Source organism: Ursus arctos, unplaced genomic scaffold (assembly GCF_023065955.2).
Source record: "Ursus arctos isolate Adak ecotype North America unplaced genomic scaffold, UrsArc2.0 scaffold_23, whole genome shotgun sequence".
In the NCBI taxonomy this organism is placed as follows: Eukaryota; Metazoa; Chordata; class Mammalia; order Carnivora; family Ursidae; genus Ursus; species Ursus arctos.
Window position 1 is genome coordinate 12066152 of NW_026622908.1, and position 21012 is coordinate 12087163.

A 21012-nucleotide genomic window follows, 5' to 3' on the forward strand; every position below is an offset into this window, starting at 1 on the left:
GAGCCACCCAGATTCCCCTGTAAGGGACACTCTTTTAATCCCTCCCAACAACATTAAAGCACAAGAGTTAGAATTTCCATTTTATGTTGAACTTACAAGGAGGCTCAGAAATAATGTATGTCAGGATGCCCAACTGTGCTGGATACATTGAAGATGGTCAAGAGCAGCTGCTGTTCCAACGAGAATTCTCCCTGCCTCCCCTCACCATTACATCAGACCTTTGGGGCAGGCCATTTTCACTTCTACTTTTCTTATAGAAAACAGACTTCTAGAAGTTAAGTGATTTGCTAAATTCAAACAGTAGGTTAATGGCACAGTGAGCTCAAGTCTACCTCGGGGAAGAATGATACACAAGTCTCCCTATCAGTGTTGTTGGTACTTGTCAACAGTAATGAGATGCTGGGTTGAGTTCAGTGTAATTAATGAAGTACTAGAAAGCAAGAAAAAAAAAGTATTTGTTTTAGTTTTGGATAGGGTTTAAAATCTTCTGGAGAAACTTTCAGTAAAGCATTTATGTGCACTTAATATTGACATGTTTTATTAAAGTGATATGCAGTTGGGGTGCCTAGATGGCTCACTTGAGTGTCGGACTCCTGGTTTCAGCTCTTGTCATGATCACAGGGTTGTGGGATCAAGCCCCACCACCAGCTCCGCGCTCATCCGGGGAGTCTGCCTAAGATTCTCCCTTCCTCTCCCTCCGCCCCTTGCCCTGCTCACACGTGCAATAAATAAATAAATAAATAAATAAATAAATAAATAAATAAATAAAACCTTAAAAAAAAAGTAAAGTGATGTACAATTAAAGATCCAGAACAATGAAACCAAATTCGTATTTGGAACCCAAAATCATTGTTATATGATACTATGGGATTTTTTTTTTTTTCATTCTCATGGTAGCTCTTAAGTACATACTGTGTGCCAGGGTCTATGCTAGCTCTTGGGGATGCTGTGAATTGGACAGTGGTCTCCACTGATACAGATCTGCACTCTAGTGCATATTTCCATGATGTCCCATTAACTGGATAATATATAAAACATTAGAAACACGATGAATGGTGCCTAGGTCTTTTAAAGCTAATGATTTATTTAACTAAAAATTATTCTGTTATGACAGCCTAAACTGTTTTGTACTAAATTCTAAGTTGTCAGCATTCAAAGAGCTGACACAGCGTCCATCCTTACCCTCTAAATTCTGGAAGAAAAAAAAAAAGAAAATGAAATGAAGGAGTTGCAGATGGAACATCAAATATCACCTTCACTGCTGATAAGATCCAAGCGGACAGATATTCTTAGTGTCTTTAACTGACCTCCGGAAGTAGGCCAATTAACTACCTAATTACAAACAAAGATGAATAGGGTGCAGATTTCTATGGAGGCCTTCCTGTGGGCAGCTTCTTCCCTAGAAGAAGGGTGAACTGAGTCAAGCAGGCTCCGTTGATTCTTAGATTTTACAATTTGATAAATCCCTTCATCTTGTTGGAGAAGAGTGAGTAAAGAGAGAGGCCAGGAATTAAACTAATTGAGCACCCTTGACAACAAATCATTAAGAGTGGGGAAATTGCTTCCTCCGGAAATGTGTCCTAAACGCAAGTGTGATGATGGGAGTTAAAATAACAAGCCATGAGAACAGGACAATAATCTAAGCTTTTGCATTTAATGATCTTTTTAATATATTATTCACTCTAGGGTAGTAGACATACTGTCTACATATTTATTCTATGTAGATTATTTTCTTTGTAGATTATCCATAACCTATTTTTTAACTTTCCAAATGACTTTTTCCTCCCCTTTCTAACATGTAAGCACCTGATTAAAATGTCAGAGAAAACGAGCCTCAGCCCTCACTTAGAGAATCTGGGTTTGCATTTTTGTCTCGCTCCTGTTAATTCTGTACCTTTCTGGATCTTCATTCTTTATTCTGTAAAAATGAAAGAGTATAATGGGATGATCCCAAAGGTCCTTCACACTCTCATATTCTGGAATTATCTTCGGTCTTCTCCACCTCGGTAAACTGATATGCATCTAAGAAACCAAACCAATTTTAAATTTAGCCTAAGAAAAATATGATTATGCGAGACAAGAAGCCAATAACAACTTCATTTCTCTTTTTGAACTTCTATGGCATTGATAATTTAAACACAATTTTTAACATTGTTATTCTAAATTATTTCTCCATTTGCTCTTGATCCTTTTCTTTCTCTGTACCCCTATACATGCTTTCATTACGTTGTTCTTAAGTGTATAACCTATGACCCAGTATAACCCCACACTACATCGTTCTGGGCTCAGAGGAGGTGTATAATTAATAGTGTTATTTCTTCTCTGTTAAATCATTTAAGGATGTTCATTTTGGGGATTGCTATTTTCATCTTTAACAAGCTTGTGTTCAAAATAGGAATTCAATTACAAACCTCAAAACTAGTAAATCTAAAAGCTGAAGACTAAATTTTACATGATAATTCATGGTATTGCCTCCGTGTATCACATGGAGTATTTTTATTCTTAATATGTCAGGTGTCTATTCATGTGTTGATATACATATCTAAACATAAGTGTACAAGTATATATCCATATCAAAATCAGATATATGAGTTTTTTCCTGCTTAAAAGGAGGCCAATTTAAGAAGTTACCATTTCAGTGCCAGAGAAAATCAGTTTTAAAAAGTCGACGATTTGGTCCTGCGGGGTTCATGATCAAATGTAACATATGAAGTTATGCATCCGTTTTTATCTGGTGTCTTTTAAAAGGTATGGTGTGGAGCCTCCTGGTTTGATAAAATTGGAAAAAGAGATTGAACAAGAAGAAACACTTTCTGCTCCTTCTCCTTCACCTTCTCCCTCGTCAAAGTCTTCTGGAAAAAAAAGTACTGGGAACTTACTGGATGACGCAGTAAGTAAAACTGGTTGGATTTCTTACCAGCGCTTAGTCCTTTTTGACAAAACTCATTCTGTGCAATCTCTTGTCAAACTAACCTTTACCTATTTCAATTTCATTGAAATTCATTTTTAAACACTATGAAAAAGTTTGTAGTCCTACAACAGTAGAAGTAGTCATTTTGAGATCGGAAACTAAGCCAGTCATTTAAAATGAAGTGTCACTGAATTCTACTGATAGTATCTAAAATTTTAGGATAACAAGTTCACTTCCTAAAAACTATCTTTGCAAACAGTTCAGCCTTGATGGTTTTGGTTGGTGGTTCTTTGTTTCACAGATAAGAAGCCTGAGGCAGGAGAAGAGAACACCAACATCCCACAGAGAACAGAACTGCCCTTAGCTACCCGCCTGCTATGGGCCGGGATCTATCGTTGTTTTCAAGTGCTCTTGTTATCATAAGGCTCCTTTCTTGTTGAAGCAACTGAAACAGGAATTGAATCACCTGCTGAGGGGAAAGGAGCTTAGATTCCAACCCAGTTTTGCTGTCTGGGGTCCCCACCCCTCTACTTAGCAGAGTCCTTGAGTCAAGATCTTTGGCAGATGAGGGAATGTTTTTGTAGACCCTCACGATCACAGAAAGCAGATTCTGGGAGGAACAACAACCTGGATGAATTAAAACTCTCTGGCTCCTCTGTTGCCTGTGAAAAGTCGTTCTTGGTTGTAGGAAGCGGGTTTGATTGTGCGCATGCATTCACCTCCCAGCACAGAAACACTGAGTGCAAATCTAAAAAGTACTTGGGCAGTTTAAAAAAAAATAGTTACCTCAGGGATGTTAGACTGAAGTATGTCTCCTACATGGGGAAGGTCCTTAGGAACTAGCACCAACCATAATGCAGTTATATAGAACAGGCAGAACTGAAAAGCAGTGCTGGCCCATAGCTGAGAATTTCCTTCTCTAGAGTCTGAGCTGCAAAGAGCTGGGAAAATGGCTGCCTGACACTATAGGGTGTAGAAGAGAGATTGCCTCATCTTTTGCTTTTCCCTGTGGCACACTATTTTCTCTATTGCCGATTCAGGGAAGCAGAAGTACAACAATCTGACAGATGGAGAATTTCCATTTCTGAGGGCAGCAAACTTAAAACTGAGCTTCTCAAGGTATCTTAGCCAATACCAGTTTAATTTCGTTTCTTTTGTTCAATCCACTCAGGAATGAAAGACTAGGAAGGGCATTTTAATACAATGCCATCTAAAAGGATTTTAAAATCACAGGACTGTTTTTAGGATTGGTCGCGTGCCTTCCTTGTCATAGTATTTCATTTTTATTGTGTAAGGAAATTGAGCATGTTATGTTAACAGTAGGCAATGATGTATTATTTATGTATTGATGAGAACAATGTTCCTTCTCTCCCAGTTACACTTTTCTGAATCAACTTACTTAGGAGTAAGATGTTCCTTTAGACTTTCTTATAAATGTGTCCTCTGGGGCTACTGCACTTGATTTTTGTTCTTTTCCTCTTAGCTGTCACCTCCGTTCACTTTCTCCAATGCGTTAGAGGCAGAGTTCTGGCCGATGTCACCCTTAGCCTTTCAATGAATGAATCTCTGAGTCAAATGAATTTCTTTAAAAGATTTTATTTTGATTTATTTATTTTAGATGGAGAATGAGCGAGTGAGCCCATGCAGGTGGAGAGGAAGGGAGAGGGAGGGAGAGGGACAAGCAGAGTCCTTGCTGAGCCTGGAGACTGAGACCAGAGACTAGGCTGGATCTCAAGAACTGAGATCATGACCCCACCTGAGATCAAGAGTCAGGATGCTTCTCCACCTGAGCCACCCAGGCGCCTCTCAAATGAATTTTTTTAGTTTGCAAATTATGAGACCACTTTCTTGTATTTGATGCTATTTACCATTCTGTTCTTGAAATTCTCCCCCCTGAACATTATTGCTACCAGAATGATCAGCAAAAAATGCAACTCAGATTTGATTAAATTTATATAGGGGTTCCCTGTCACATTCCAGGGTAATTCCCAAACTCATTGACATGCCACGTAAGCGCTCCATGTTCTGGCCTATTTTGTCTTTCCTGGATTTTTGACCCTGTGGACTTATCCTTGCATTTGGATGTTTTCATTGTAAACATGTCTGCTAATCCCAAATTTCTAAGGTAATTTTATATCCTGTGTTTTTCCTCACTTGCTTTCCTCATCAGACTTCTGTTTATTCAGCCTTTGAATATTCATATAAGTGCTTTTTCATCTTGTAAAATTCAAGATTGCATGGCCTCCTATATGAAGTTTTTGTCAGCATCTCTTATCCCAGGCAAAATTGACAAATTAGTTCTTAATGCCCCAAAGTTTTGTGTATATTTAATGAGGTGTGTGCCTTACTGGGCATAAATGCCCGTTCTTCTCTAGGTGTGGTTCTTGGTCTCCATGACAGTATCGTATTTTATTCATCCATATCTATCCTATGCCTTGCATACTGGATAAATTACCAATGTAGGTAATAAAAGTGTAAAAAAGCTTCTACCTTTTTCTGTTTATCAAGCAAAGCCCTGTGCTCTGGAAATACGTGTACTACTCAACCTTGCTGTAGCTTTGCAGATGGTGGAACTGTTGCCACTTGAAGCCATTTACATGAACCTGGGAGAAGTAGCTAGAAGCAACTGGGGTCCTTTTCTTCAGTAGCTTGTCCCATGGGTGGCCGTCCCTCATCCTTGAGTAGGGAAGTAAAAGGGTGGAAGAGAGAAGGTGGTGCAAAAATTATGGAAGGGACTTTGGAAAGGAGTAGAACAAGGTTGGTACTGACTGGGACGCCTGGGTGGCTCAGTCAGTTAAGCGGCTGCCTGCGGCTCAGGTCATGATCCCAGGGTCCTGGGATTGAGTCCCGCATCAGGCTCCCTGCTCATGGGGAGCTTGCTTCCCCCTCTGCCTGCCTCTCCCCCGCTTGCACTCTCTGTCTCTCTCTCTCTCTGACAAATAAATAAATAAAATCTTTAAAAAATAAATAAAATGGCATGGCCGTCGCTCTGTGGTTCTCTCTACTCCAAGTTCTGTTCTCTCAACTGCAAACCATGAAGGGGATTTCAGAAGAGCCTTAAACCCCCTGTAAGGTTTACCAAATGGAGTTTGGGAACGTAACCATCTCTTTAGTTAAGGGATTTTAATTGAATGTAGGAAATGTGTCAAGTGGATATTTCTGTACTACTGCCAGCTAGAATACTCTGTTCTGAAAGTCTTTAAACCAGCATTTCTCAAATAATGTTTAATCAGACACACTGCCAGAGGCCCCATAGGGAAAAGAATTCCACGGTTATGTGAGTTTGAGAAATACAGCTTACTGTAGTCCCTGTCTAGAGTTGGCAATGCACGGCGGCATATCAAAGGCCATAGTGCATTCTCTGAGTCTTATTTGGCCACCGCAGGGTCTTACAGTCCCCTTCACTCTACGCTAGGGAAAGTGCACTGAAATATTCACATTCTGGTTAAGTGATAGCTTTTCATTGGTGTGTTTTGTTTCAGGAACAGTGGAGCAGAGAGAAAAATAATTTGGGTCTTACCCATGGTTTATTTTATTTTTTTAAAAAGATTTTATTTATTTATTCAACAGAGATAGAGACAGCCAGCGAGAGAGGGAACACAAGCAGGGGGAGTGGGAGAGGAAGAAGCAGGCTCATAGCGGAGGAGCCCAATGTGGGGCTCGATCCCATAACGCTGGATCACACCCTGAGCCGAAGGCAGACGCCCAACCGCTGTGCCACCCAGGCGCCCCCTTACCCATGGTTTAAATCGAGCTTCCTATGTCAAATAGAAAAGGGAAAGAGTTCCTATGGCAACTGCTTCCCTGTGTGTGAGGCATATACAGCCATTGGGGAGTTGAAATTCTCGAACAGCAGTGTGTGCTATAGAAGAGGGGTGTAAGACAGAGATTGCTCGCAGAGTCCCTGTGTTTCATTAATAATATTGGCTATTTTTACTCTGGCAAGGTTATTATTTCACCAAAAAAAAAAAAAATAGGAGACTAAAGAGGGGGAGCAAAAGAAGAAGGGGAAGAAAGGAGAAAAGAATAAAGAAAAAGAAAAGTGGACCTAAGATATCATATCCCGTGAACAGTTTCAACAATAAGTACCAGTTTGAAACTTTCAGTGTATCCTCACATTTCCTGAGGGTATTGTGGAAAATTGGAAAAAAAAAAAACTAGGTGACCTTTTATACGGGTAATCCATGCCACCTTCTTTAATCAAGATATCATGAGAGAAACACACTGAATATGGAGTCCGTTCAGATTAATATATTCTCCAGACGTCCTGATAGAGGGAATCAGCTGTGATTAAAAAAAAAAATAGGGTTGTTTTGAGTTCTCTGTTTGCCTTTGCTCACGGTGAGTGTGTTCCCACACAAGGAATTGAATACAGTTCTAAGAAACCATTCTTACTTTCTTCCTCTTCTCCATCAACTTCCTCAGTCTGGGGATGAGAGATAGTATAATTCTGAGTAATCAGGCTCCTCTCGAAATCCTATTTCAGCAGAAACTTGGCTGAGTTCCTGGCCAAAAACAGAACACCTGCCAGACTGACTTATCCCCAGGTAATATAAGAAGCTCAGATGTCATCAGTCACTGTTGACTTAACAATGTATTTCCACTACCCACAGTCTGGCCCTTGTCTCTTCCATTTCTGCCTCCACCTCTCACACAATGACAAAAAAGCCCTTGATTTTAAAAAGCAAGTCCATTTTCAAAGCTAGGAAAGCAATGGAGAAGGGCAGGTCACTTGAGAATATGTTTCTTGTATTTTCTTTCATTTGATACCAATAGTTTCTGTGTTTCATCTAAGAACACTTCAAGATGGAAACACTTTCCATACATAATCGTGATTCTCTTCTCTTAGCAGAGGAACTACTCGAACACCAATTTACTGCCTTGCCCAGTTCCTTTGTGGCAGTGAAGCTATGCCAAGCATGGCTCTCTTAAAGTCTGGGCCATGTGTTTTTATGATGCTGACTCTAATTTTCTGCTGGATGGCCAAAGTCCTTTCTCCGTTCCTCCCTCCTTTCCTCTCTCCCTTCTTTCCTTCCTTTCTTTTCATGGAAGCCCTTATGTGGTGAAAAGATATGGTATAAATTAGCAATGGTATAAATTGAACATAATTTATATATATATAACAGTTTTACTTTAAAAACATTTTTACAAATAAATTTAGAAAAAAATACACATGGTAGAACTCGGAGAACTGCCCACATTCACTGACCCCACTGTACCCTAGAATGTGGTTCATGTCACTTAGATTATGTATTTTTTAAAGAGTTGGGAGATGGATAAAATAGAGATGAAATCTGATATTCAGACATGGATTCTATACAACATGTAAATTGTAAGATACTGCCACAAAAGTGGGTTTTGGTAGGTGAGAATTACTGACATAGAGTGAATTGCTGGGTGACTCTGGGTGAAGTAGAGATGATTTCCTAAAGGAAATCTTAGAATTCCAAATAATATGAAATGGTAGGCTCATTTTTTAAATAAAATAACAATTTAATTCTCATTTATTTTGAAAATAGTAAAATTAGTATCATTAAAATTATAATGAGGAGATTTTACCCTGTTAACATACATTCTATTCTAGCTTCAGTATGTTTATCTTGGCAACCCAACGTGCACGATCCTTTTAATTCTCCCCAAATGAGAACCTAGCTAATTACTCCTACACTGCCGATTGATTGCCCGTCATTATCCTCTAGCTTCATTACTATTGTCATCATCCAACTTATGCCTTAGTGCAGTTATTGGCCTTCAGAAAATGCTTTCAGGGCCTGACTTTTACATAGTTAGGATTTAATGTAATACTTCTGTGCTCATATCATGTCCGTAGTTTGGTATAGAACAAATTTAGAAGCATTAACGGTCCTGGAGCCTTTGAACCCACGGAACAAATTAATCTTAATGGAACCTGATTAAGGAAAATTGAACTAGTATGCTCTTCTCTTTTAGGTGAAGCGAATTTCTGAAGATCCTCCTTGCAAATGCCCAAACAAATTCTGTGTGGAGAGACTTTCTCAAGGAAGATACCGAGTGGGAGAAAAGATCCTCTTCATTAGGGTAAAGTTTTACTTTTCACTTGGTATCTTGTCCTTTCTGAGACTATTCAAGACTTGAGCGGGGGATTACAGGGGAACCATGACCCGTAACTAAGCAGGAACTTCTCCTATGCTACAAACAGTTGGACTTGAAGGTAGGAGGTGTGAACATTTGTTACTATATTATACATAATTACTACTGAGGGCTAAATAAATAGAACTATCTTTCTCTTTTTACATATATACAAACACACACACCAAACAGATCATAGAGATCGAGTACAATGAGAAAAAGAAAAATCAAATTCCTTTTTTTTGTTTATATATTTCGTTTCAAAGGAACTAAACACTCCCCCTGCCCCCAGGCCCCAAACCCCATGGGAAACAGAAACAGTATTCCGCCCTGGAATCCCAAGTTTGGGAAATGATCATCCTATTGGTCCTCGTAACTTTTCAAATGATTTGAACCTGATTTTTTCAAGAAGTTTGGGTCATGAACTAGAGTGAGAATGCAAACTCATTATAATGGCATAGTTAATTAGTGACTGCCATTTCTTACTTTGTTTTCTGGGTTAGAATAAAGAAGCATGAATGTGTGCCAATGAAAGTTCTGGCGGTCTCGGTCCATTTTACAATCACTTACGATCATTAATGTCCACTTTACTAAAGAGAAATCGGACTAGATATCATGAGCAGTTTTAGGTTGTTATTAGTGGCTCAAAGTAACATTTCATGGTTTTCACTTGTGATCTTTTTTTTTTTTGTGAATAATCAAGATAATTTCATCTCAAAATAAGTTTGTGACATTTCCTAAGACCAAGTTTCTTCTTTTCAAAAATAAGATGAAAATATAACACTAATTACTATATTCCTAGAAATTAGTATTTTTCTGCCATATTTTTTAGTCCTTTCCTAAAGAACAGAGGTTATGATTCAAAGGAACTGTATTCTCTCATTTGAATAAGTTAAAATATCTTGCTTATTATTCTGTTTTGTGGAGCAGAAGGAATGTGCACAGCAAGAACCATCAATGAAAATTCATAACAATACTCAGAACCAGTGATGACCCAGTATTAATTTTGTCAGTGTAGGTTTCTTAACTTCAACTTTTGACTGAAACTTAGTCATATGACAAAATTTTTTAAGGCTCTCCAACATGTTATTTGAAGAAAAGTTTGATCGTAATTAGCCTTCAAAAATAATGTTGATCCTTTTGTTTTTTAATCTAACTTTAGGGCCATTTTTATTGATTTAAAAAGAAATTTCCAAGTAGTAATTGCTATTTTGCTTTGTAATGACAATGAGAAAAATATATATGACGATTAGGGGTTTGAGAACAAATCTGGAAAATGGCCTCACTAGATAGACAGTTGCCCTAGTATTCGCTTATTGTTCTCTTGTTTTTTATTACAAAAATAACACACGTGTTTATTTTTGCCGAGCTGCCTTATTTTGCTTTAATACATTAAAAAATAATAATTTAGCATCTCTACAGATGTGTTTAAATTTTACTAGGTTGACCTTTCTCAGGTCAACCTTTCTCGAGACCCAGATTTCTTGAGAATGTTAAGCCCTAGAGCCTAAAATCAAAACCTAGGGTTTCATTTATTTGTGTAATTATTGCTTTTTATTTTAGAAGTGTTGACAAACCCATGAGTAGGTACTTTTCCCTAGAATATAACCTAATATCTTTAAGCAAAAATATGTATCACATATGTCTATTTGTGTCAGGTCTTCCATATTTAGTCAATGGTCAGAGAATTTGATATCCATATTTATGAATAAGATAAATTTATATCATCTTGGACATTTAAGGCATTTTTTCAATGCTCTGTTTTTCTATTTAGAAAATGGTTTCCTTTTGGTGAAATTCTTTTCATGTCTTGTTTATAGAGGAATTGAGATTTGCTTTACTGAAAAAAATTGCATCGAAGTCCTGAGTGATAGCATTTGATTTGAATATCGGTTAACATGGCATACACATACTGCACACATTCAGTTCCATGCTCCCAGTGTTCCAAGTGAACCTGCAATCAGAGAATTAACTGGAATATGGTCATTCCTGATTGGCCCAGCAAGTTACGGCATCACTCAGCTATGACAGGGGCTGTAGAACAGTGCTGTAATGACCTGTACTAATCCCCTTCTCTTTTTACACTGTCCACGGGTAATTCACACTGTTGTTTTTTTAATAACAGGTTTTACTTTATTGTTTATTTATTTTATTTTTTTATTATTATGTTCAGTTAGCCAGCATGCAGTACATTATAGGTTTTTGATGTAGTGCTCAACGATTCATTAGTTACATATAACAGGTTTTACTTTAAAAGTGGCCCATTTTTTTTCAAATCCTTTTGAAAGGAAACTTACTGTCACTGCATAAATTGGAAACTAGAACTATTTGTCAGAAAAGGAAAATATCCATTACTATGTACTCATTGAAATTCTTATCCTTCAGACTGCTAGGGGTCCATTCCCACCCTGATGGAGTAAACTGGTTTTAAAAAGGCCCCTCTCCTTGTCTCTGTTTTCCCTAGAGGACTTCACCTCCCATTCTATTGAGTTTAGGAGCTGAAATTTCACATGTAGACCATATGCACCTTTTATTACATGTTATCTCCCTATTTCTTCTTCTAAACTAAATTGATAAGCTAAAAAAGTCTTATGGATGTGTATACACTTTGGTTAGTACTTTTTGATTTGTGGCTTGGACTACAATTAATTGTCATTCTGCACTCACTCACTGTAAGGAACTGACAGTTATGATCAAAAATACGTAGAGGTATTGGTTTTCAAGTGATCATATGGTTGTTCCTGTTAATATCTTAACTTTAGGTTGCTCTGAACACCTGGATTAAATACGAAGTGCTTATCGTCAGAATCTCAAACACGCTAGGGGAGTGATTGCCTCACTGTCTCTCCATTGCAGTCCTGTGTTTCTTATGTTTGCATTTTTAACATTGACATATTTTAAAATTTGCCTTCTCTCTTTTGCGGCTGCAAGGTGTGGTCATATTTACTACATAATATAAGCAGATGCATTTATACATATTATTATATAAAACATACATACAGTGAAATATACATGGTATATTACACTAGTGTTTATGCCCTAGTTTTCTGTCCATTCTGAGAGTAGCAGTGTCTTCATATGGTCATAATGAACCCATCCACGCAAAGAACAATTTAGGGTCAAGGCTTGTTAGGACTGTTGACTTAGCTCTTACTTAAAGATAACACAATTCCTGAAACACTAACTCAGAAAAAAAAATCCCTTAGAAAGTCATAAATACAAGATTCTCTTAATCTTAAAAGATTCTCATATTTTTACTCTCAATCTACACTTCTCAATATAAGCCAGAGTTAACAGGTTCATTGCCAACTAGATTTCAAGCTTTGTTGACAACCCCCAATCACTTTACTTATGTATGGTTTTATGGTTATTAGGTATCTGAACACAACTTCTCTTTATACACTCATGGATACAATAACAACAGATAAGAATGAAAAATACAAGAATGTTCGCAGATTATAGAGAAAGAGCTGGGAAGACATTTTCTGCAGAAGATATCTTTGCTAAGCATACGTCTTATCTGTGGGTTTCTAGAAACCTTTGTATGAATAGCTACTTTGCATATCTGGCTGTCTAATGTTTACTTATATACACGCATCTATATGCTATGTGGGCATGTTTATTTATATGCATATATCTCCATTTAAGGGTGAGGAATTAATCTCTACCCAGATATAAAGAATCCTTTAGTACAAGGGAGAACCTCTGAGATTTTCAATTGTGGCTTTTAGGCAAACATGCTAATAATCTCCTGCCAAAGTCAGAATGCTCTTGTTTCTAACTTACCAAAAACAATTTTTTGAAGTCAGATTTTTGCCCTACGTCTTCCAATGAGTGACATTGTTTTTGACCTATCTGTTGGACAAGCAAGTTAAGTGCAGCTAATTTGTGTCTACATAGTGAAGATACACATTTACTCCGCTCCGAGGTATAAATATTTCAGTTAGTTTTCAGTGACTTTTGAAATTGGACAATGATGATAAAAGCTCCTTGTTGATTTCTGTGGTAACAGATGTTTGGATCTTACCACTTAGCCATGGTATATATCTTTGAAATATAAATAGGTAGATCTGAGGCCTCAAGTTGTGATTTTGAGGAGAAAAATATGAATCTTCCATCGTCTTAGTTCTTTCGGTTAGTTGGTTTCTACCCAGGCTTCAAGTATCAAGAAGTCAGGTGGCAATATAAATTTGTATAAGCTTGTAGGAAAGGTTTTCAGTAATATGTCTTAGATGCCGTAAAAATGTACGATTTGGTATGTCAATCCCAACTCAATAGTGATAATATTCCATATAAATAATAGTAATTATTTCCTGAGCCTGGCTGGCTCAGTTGGTAGAGCATGCGACCCTTGATCTTGGGGTCATGAGTTCAAGTCCCACGCTGGGCATAGAGTTTACTTTAAAAAAATAAAAAATACACTAAAAAAAAAAAAAAAGGTGATCTCCCAGATAAGCAGCATTGGCATCGTCTGGGAACTTGGTGGAATTGCAAATTCCTGGGCCTCACTGAGGTGGGACCCAGCCACCTGTATTTAAACAAGCTGTCCAGGTAATTCTGCTGTGTGCTGAAATTTGAAACCACTAATCTACAAGATGGGAAGAACTATATGAGGGAAGAGATTTGTTGTACCACAACACAATTAGAAATAATTTGCATGTCTGATCATGGAAAAATATAACCATTCAGATGCTTGCAATGATCATTTTGAAGACTTCTATGTATCATTGGGAGGAAATACTGAAGATATGATGTTAAGTAGAAAAAACTAGACTTTTAAATTGTATTTACATATAAATTATCTCTCTGTAGAAATTATATATAATTATGATTAAGACTTGAAGGGAACAGGATAATTATTTAAGTTTTTAATTGTCGAGGGCATAGAATTATGAATGAACTAATTTTTTGTTCTACATTTATTGCTGGTGTTGACATTAAAAATATGAACTCTTTAAGAGCAGAAAAGTCAGCAACCTGATACAGTTGCAAATTTGAAAAGAAATAAAGAGTCTTCTAAAAGGTGTCAGATTAATTAGCTGATTGCTCCTTTTTCTGGTCATCAGCTAAGCTTCCCATGTTCTGGAAAAGGGTAAGGAGGCTTTATTGGAATTGTGGTGTTGTTTAGATGAGGGAGGAGTTTGAATTTCACTGTGAACTTGCAGCATATTGTTTCCTTGGATGAAACTCTCACCTTTGCTTATCTTTCTGTACTATTTTATCTCTCCATTTTGAAAACTGAATCAGACTGTTTTGGGTTAGCATCAGGAAACATGCTGACATCTGGAGAATGTCCCTTCTCTTTGCAGACCCCATCAGTGAGCCATATACTCAGTTTTCTCTCTCCTGATCATTAAAGCTTTAATCCTTTGATATCCCTTTAACTTATGGCTCAATTATTAGTGACATGCAAATGGCTTAGGATGATAGGCTGATCTCTGCTAATGCTTGAAATAGATGTCAATGGCTCTAATGAGTAGAAGATCCACGGGGCGGGATCTTTACAGTTAACATAGTTGCTCTACTGTCCTGGTAGTAGGACTTTCTGGCAAGAAATAGCAAGCCAGTGGGATCCATTCTGAGGTAGCTGACTTCCTATGCTACTTGATTTGGGCACTAATATGATGAATAGACTTTGACTTAATTACAATTTGTCACTACCCTAACATTATACTTTAGCAGGGTTCAAAGTGTGTTCCAAGGAAAGGTGTTCAGAGATATTATTTGTAAAGAACAGTTTAAACAGGCATCTTTCGGAACTCTCATTATTGAACTGACTCTATTAGCCTCTGTCTGAGCGCATGATAGATCTCATTTTAACCTCTCATCCTGGCGTGGTAGATACTGTTGCTGTTCCCATTTTACAGATGAGAAAGTCGAAGCATGGAAGTTGAATAACTTCCCAAGGTGATAAACTAATGAGCGGCAAAAGTGGCATTCACAGGCCTAACTCCCACTCAATGCTCTTGACCACAAAGCAATACTGATTTATTTATCTGAGATTATCTGGGATTTCTTGGAGGGTTTAATATGCTCATGTGATCTACTAACTCCTAGAGTGAGATGTATTATGTAGCATTTTCTAAATGTATCTGACCATAGAAATGTTCCCTCTCCTGCCATTTTTCCCCCCAAAAGCATCATCTTGGACTAGGAGGCCATGAAAACATACTTTGGGAAAAACATTATGAGTTGAAGGAAGTGAAAAAAAGAATTTGTAACATAGAATTATATTGAAAGTTTTATACCTTTTGCCAGGGTTAAAACCCATCTATCTTAAAGTACTGCTAAGAATTATTGAATTTATAGTCATTTTTACCTTCAAGTTCCATTTGGAAACTATGATTCAAGGAAATGACTGGAAAATCCTTAAAGGAAAAACAGCTAAAATGTAAGAAGTATAATTTGTACCAGGCATTTCGGCAGGGACTTTCTATGCCTTGTCTCACTGGATTCTCTCCACCTCACAGCTGGTTTTGAAACTGCTTTTATCTTTTTGTTACAGATAAAAATACAAAGTCTTAGAGGGTTTAAGGTCTCAAGTAAGTAGTATGATGAACAAATTGAAATCCCAACTGCCAAACACATAACACACTCCACTCCAGGCTGCCTCCCTGGGGCATGTCCATTAAATGCAAATATTTTATTCACGAGGCTAGTCCTCTAAAAAGGACCTGCACCTGTTACAATATATTTAAGGCTCAGCTACATAGTAGTGTATTCCTTTCATCATTTTTACTTTAAAAATACTCCAAATGCAGAGGTCATTAAATTGCATAATCAATGGTGCCTGCTTTTGTAAAGAAGGGATATAATGTGTTTCCCCGACTGTATTATGATAGTGATAGAAATTATAACAATATTTATTAGGATTAGGTGTTTACTTGTATGCCAGATGCTGTTCAAAACACTTTATATGGCCTATGTTGTTTAATAGGCAGAACGAAGCAGAATTCTCTATATTATAAGATATATTATCTGTCCTGGTATCTTTTTCATAGAAATCAGAATTTAATTCTTCTATGTTACAGTAGAGTCTTGTGAATCTTTTTACTAATTGTAGATATTTTTTAAGTGGATTAATATTATGTCAAGGGATTTTTATAGCAGACCTTCGTAGTTGGGTAAAACCTTCATATGGGGTTCCATGGTAACACTCTAATGGTTCAAGGTATTTTTCCCCCACATCTTGAGAAATGTGACTACTTAAGAAGCCAGAAAAAAAGACAATGAAGAATTTAGTTGGAAGTCAGCAAAGGAATTTGAAATCTTATGGAGTCACCTTCTTAATACTATGTTTGAATTAGATCATCTCCGATCAATGGAAAGGTCAAACACCTTGTTATTGATTCTTTGTAATTTCTTATTTACCATATAAATTCTTCAGGTTTATACCTGTGTGGTAAAGATCAATTCACTGTAACAAACCAAGCAAGAGAGGCATACAAGCTCGGTTGCCATAGCAACCCAACCTGGCAGTGTCTTCTGGGACTGGCTCTAAGGGAAGGTCCAATGATAGCGAGTGATATTACTTTCTCTTCTGTTCTTATGACACATATTGATTTACTGTGAGTAAAAAGTAGCATGGTTCAAATTGCATACCTTTCCTGGTAATGAAAAATGGCCTGTTGGGTAAAAATGCAAAGGAGTTTTAAACAAGGAGCAGGGAAAATGAAACTTTCATTTATCTTAGTGGAAACGTTGCAGAAACAGCCATTACTCAGCAGCTGGATGTTGAAAATTCATTTTTTGAGTAACGTGAATATAAACCTTTTATCTAATTTGCAATTTATGCGAGTGGTGATTTTGATTTCAAATATCTCATGGCTCATATTCTTTTCTATGAAAAAAATATGGCCACGTTTGCCTCTGATATATGTAAAATCTCAGGCAGCCTTTACAGTGGTCTATTTCATGGTGAGAGAAGCATGGCTATTATTAGAACACGAGGATTTCCAAATTGGGTCCCTTTCTTTGCCCAACAGCCTCAAAACTGAACTCTAATTCAGGAAAAGCAAGCAACGGTGTTTAAAATGTATTCAGACACTTTAATTTCAGATTTCAAATTCTTTTTTTTGGGGGGGGGGTAATATTTTGCTCCATTAAAGACACTTCCATTTGTTTGTGATTTATTCATGTTCAATGACGCTGGGCTAAGAACATGGATATAATTTACACTTTGGTAACACATCTCTCAAAGGACTTTGCAAATGTTAGTAAGTACTCTTCACCTCTTTCTTGAGAAAGGCATAGATCTTGGATGATTGCAAAATAAATAGTGATTAACCATTGCTGTAAAACATTTAGCTGATGGAGTACTGTCTTTCTGAGATTTATCGCTTGAGTTTGAAAATCTTTAAGCATGGAGAAATTCAAACTTGACTTTGTCCAGGATTGCACCCAATATGACGTTTGACACCACTTTTGAATGCAAGAAAAAATGCAATTTAATATCTCTTACAAGAATGGGAAGATTAGCTAATATATTGGGACAGTTCTCTATATTCTTATTGGAGAACTCACTGCTCCTTTCACTGAAATGTTAACAGGTATATCAAGTGTGAAGAACAATAAATAAATGAGAACTCAAAACCAAAGATCCCTTTTCCCTGAGAATTTGTCACTATGGGCTACTTAGTGAGAAGGTTTTTAAAAATTGTGTGCACTTTTCAGCTGACCTGATAAGCATTTTAACTCATCTCCAATGGGATTTGCCATGGATTTAAGTTGTACAATACATGTGTGACTCTATTTCACCTCGAATCTCTTTCTTTTGCCATTGCACTCCATCTAAATAAACGAACAATTTTTTTCCACTGGCCACAAATCAAAATTCTTTAAACTTACAGAAGCATTGGAAAATTAAATGTCTTCATTGAAGAAAAGCACAGATCCTATGATCTGCATTTTCAGTTTCTGTATCACTACAGCCTTCCTGCCATTAAGATAAATTTGTGTGTGTGTGTGTGTGTGTGTGTCTTATATAGTAATATGTGTGTGTATATGTGCATATACACACACATGTATGTATATGTAATGAAAAGGCACAATATTGAGTTGAATTAGTTCAGTGATTTGGCATTTTGATTGTTAAAAGTTCTCAAGTCGATTTTTCAAGTCAAGGATTTTGTAAAAAAAAAAAAAAAAACCAAGAACCTTTATTTTGTCGTATTTCTTTACGTATACTATTTACCATTCACTGAATGTTTTCTGCGTGTCAGTTGCTTTTCTAAGTACTTTCTTTGGATTCTTTTATTTAGCCCTCATAACTGTTTGAGACAAGCACTACTATTATCTCTGCTTTAACAGTTAGGAAACCAAGCATTAGTGAGTTAATTACTTGCCAAAAGTCACAAAGCTCTACCGGTCAAACTTCCTTTGAATTCGACATATCCGTTTTCAGGGCCCATGGTTTTAACTATACATTATTCATTCTGTTTCAGACCATCTAGTCTTTTGGCAAGTCATGTGAGTATTCCCGCTCAACTTTTCAGCATCCATTACTAAGTGACGGGCACGTCACGTGCCGCTCCTAATTTGCGTAGGCCTTTGTTGGTGTGCTCTGAGATTGAATAGCTCAGCCCTGTTGGAGTGTCGAAAGAGAACCCAGGAAACAAAGAGTTATAAAACAATAACACCCCCCTGAAAAGAAATCAGAAAAACCAGCCAGAATGGTTTTAACGTCGTTCAACATATTCATTGATTTTCTTTTCAATATATTGACCAGATTTGAAAAGTCTTCTGGAAGCCAAAGTTTATCCTGGGAATGAAGATACTAAGGAACATTTTCAAGTTACTGTAGTTATATATTTCCATATTTCCATTTCCAATTTGCTTTTATGCAGTTCAGATTAAGAGCCTTAATCTAATTATGTAGGAAAGGATTTCCTACACATGCTAGGGTAGAGTAGGGAGGTGAAATTGTCTTTTGTACCTTTTTATATTTTTATTAAAGGGTCTGAATTAGACTTATGATGAAGGGCAACCCGAACATTTTTGGCATAGCGATTGATGCTTTTGAAAGCAAGTTCCCTAAAAATGGATGCCAAGTGATTCTTAAATAACATTTGTTTCTAACTTTTTGTCCTGGTACTTCATGGCAGTAGAGTAAATCTTACTTTTGTGTGATTTGTAAAGTATGTTCACCTGTACATCATCTCACTTTATTTTCATTCCTGCTCTGTGGGAAAAATCAGTGTGATTGTTAATTTATACATCTTACTGGTGAGGAAACTCTAGGTAATAGAGATTAAATAACTTTCCCAAGGTAATCCAACTAGCAAGGGGTTTATCCAGGGTTAATAATATTATATTTTTTTATATAATAAGTTCCATATATTTAAAGTTTCACAAAATAAAATTTCCCTTTGAGGTTTTATTTTTTATCTTCACATAAGTGAAAACAATTAGTTGTTTCCTGTGTTTTTAATGTAAGGATCATTGGCCTTGCTTGCAAAGTAGACATTTCATAGTAATGAGATTGTAACATTTATAAGATTTTTATCTTCCTTCCTTTTATCGTCATCCCAACAAGAACATTTCTTGGTTTGTATGTTCTATGCTGATATAAATGTGAATGACTTTTAGTGACTAATATCAATGATTTTTTGCAAAAGGGAAAGAAATGAAACAATTATACCCCAGGTGTCATGTTCTTGAATGATTGATGAGTCTTTTAGAAGACAAAGAAGAAACCAGTGAAATATCTGTCGTTGTAAATTGTACATAATTAGGGGTGCCTGGCTGGCTCTGTCAGTCGGTAGAGCACAGAACTCTTAATCCTAGTGTCGTAAGTTCAAGCTCCATGTTGGGCATGGAGCCTACTGAAAAATAAATAAATAAATAAATAAACAGTACATAATTATTTCACAGGTTCAAGTTGCATAAACAGTTTGTAGCAAGACTCATTAAGAGACACTTTGCAAATGTGGCCATCCTGAGTTTGTACTGAATGTGGTCAAGATGGTGGACATTTTTTATTGCAACATTGACTATAACAAATTAGGACTTGTTTATTTAGTGTTATCTTTCTCATGAAATCAGTTAGTTAAGTGTCTGCATGACTCGGTCATTTTAGACTGCCTTGCATTTCTCCTCTAAACTTGGCATTTTGAATTTCAGTTCCTCACTAAAAACATGAACTCTCAGTCCTGCACCCGGAAGGTGCCATCATCACCTAACTGCCAAGCCTTTCATTGCAAGAACCTTACTGACTCACATCAAATTTTAGTTCAATGGAATGGTGTGTTCCAATTTTACTAGTATTAACATTTTCATTTGAAGCTGGGTTGTGTGCTGTTTTGGAATATATTCTGCCAATTCCTGCCATCTTGTTAGAAGCATACTAAGATCTTGAGGAAATCTTTGTATAGATTTGGGAGGAACAAGGTATAAGAATTTGGTTTTAACATTGGCCTCAGGATATATATACTCAATTCGCTTTGCGGTAAAAATTCTGGTGTTACCAAAAAAATACAAATCCCAGTGAGTTATTTACCAATATGTTCCATTTCCCTAAAAGAACACCAGCAAGAAATCATTACATCATGACATTAGTCTTCTAGTTGTAGCTTTTTTTTTTTTTAAGATTTTATTTATTTATTTGACAGAGCTAGAGACAGCCAGCGAGAGAGGGAACACAAGCAGGGGGAGTGAGAGAGGAAGAAGCAGGCTCCCAGCGGAGGAGCCTGATGTGGGGCTCGATCCCATAACGCCGGGATCATGCCCTGAGCCGAAGGCAGGCGCTTAACTGCTGTGCCACCCAGGCGCCCCATTTGTAGCTTTTTTTTACATTGTCATTTCTTCTACGCACCTGCTTCTCTTACCAACCTCTAATCCTCCCACACTACACTCACATTGTTCTTCTAATGCTCTTGCCTATTATAAAGAAATGCCTTCTTTTTACCCCAGAGTTCTTATAATCTACTTGGTCTTATAGAAAAATTTTAGGGAACTATAAACTCCATAGAAAAAAATTATAATTACTTGAGATA

The 21012-nt window shown here is 36.9% G+C and overlaps 1 protein-coding gene across 4 annotated transcripts in view; it reads left to right on the plus strand.

Annotated features, from left to right (window-relative positions):
- Nucleotides 1–21012, plus strand: part of GAS2 (growth arrest specific 2) — a 127860-nt gene that overhangs the window by 65556 nt on the left and 41292 nt on the right. For all 4 annotated transcript variants that reach the window (XM_057317403.1, XM_044389047.3, XM_057317404.1 and 1 more), the window contains 2 exons: nt 2749–2890; nt 8861–8968. In XM_057317403.1, coding sequence (XP_057173386.1) covers nt 2749–2890; nt 8861–8968 — 250 coding nt within the window. The remainder of the gene's footprint in view (nt 1–2748; nt 2891–8860; nt 8969–21012) is intronic.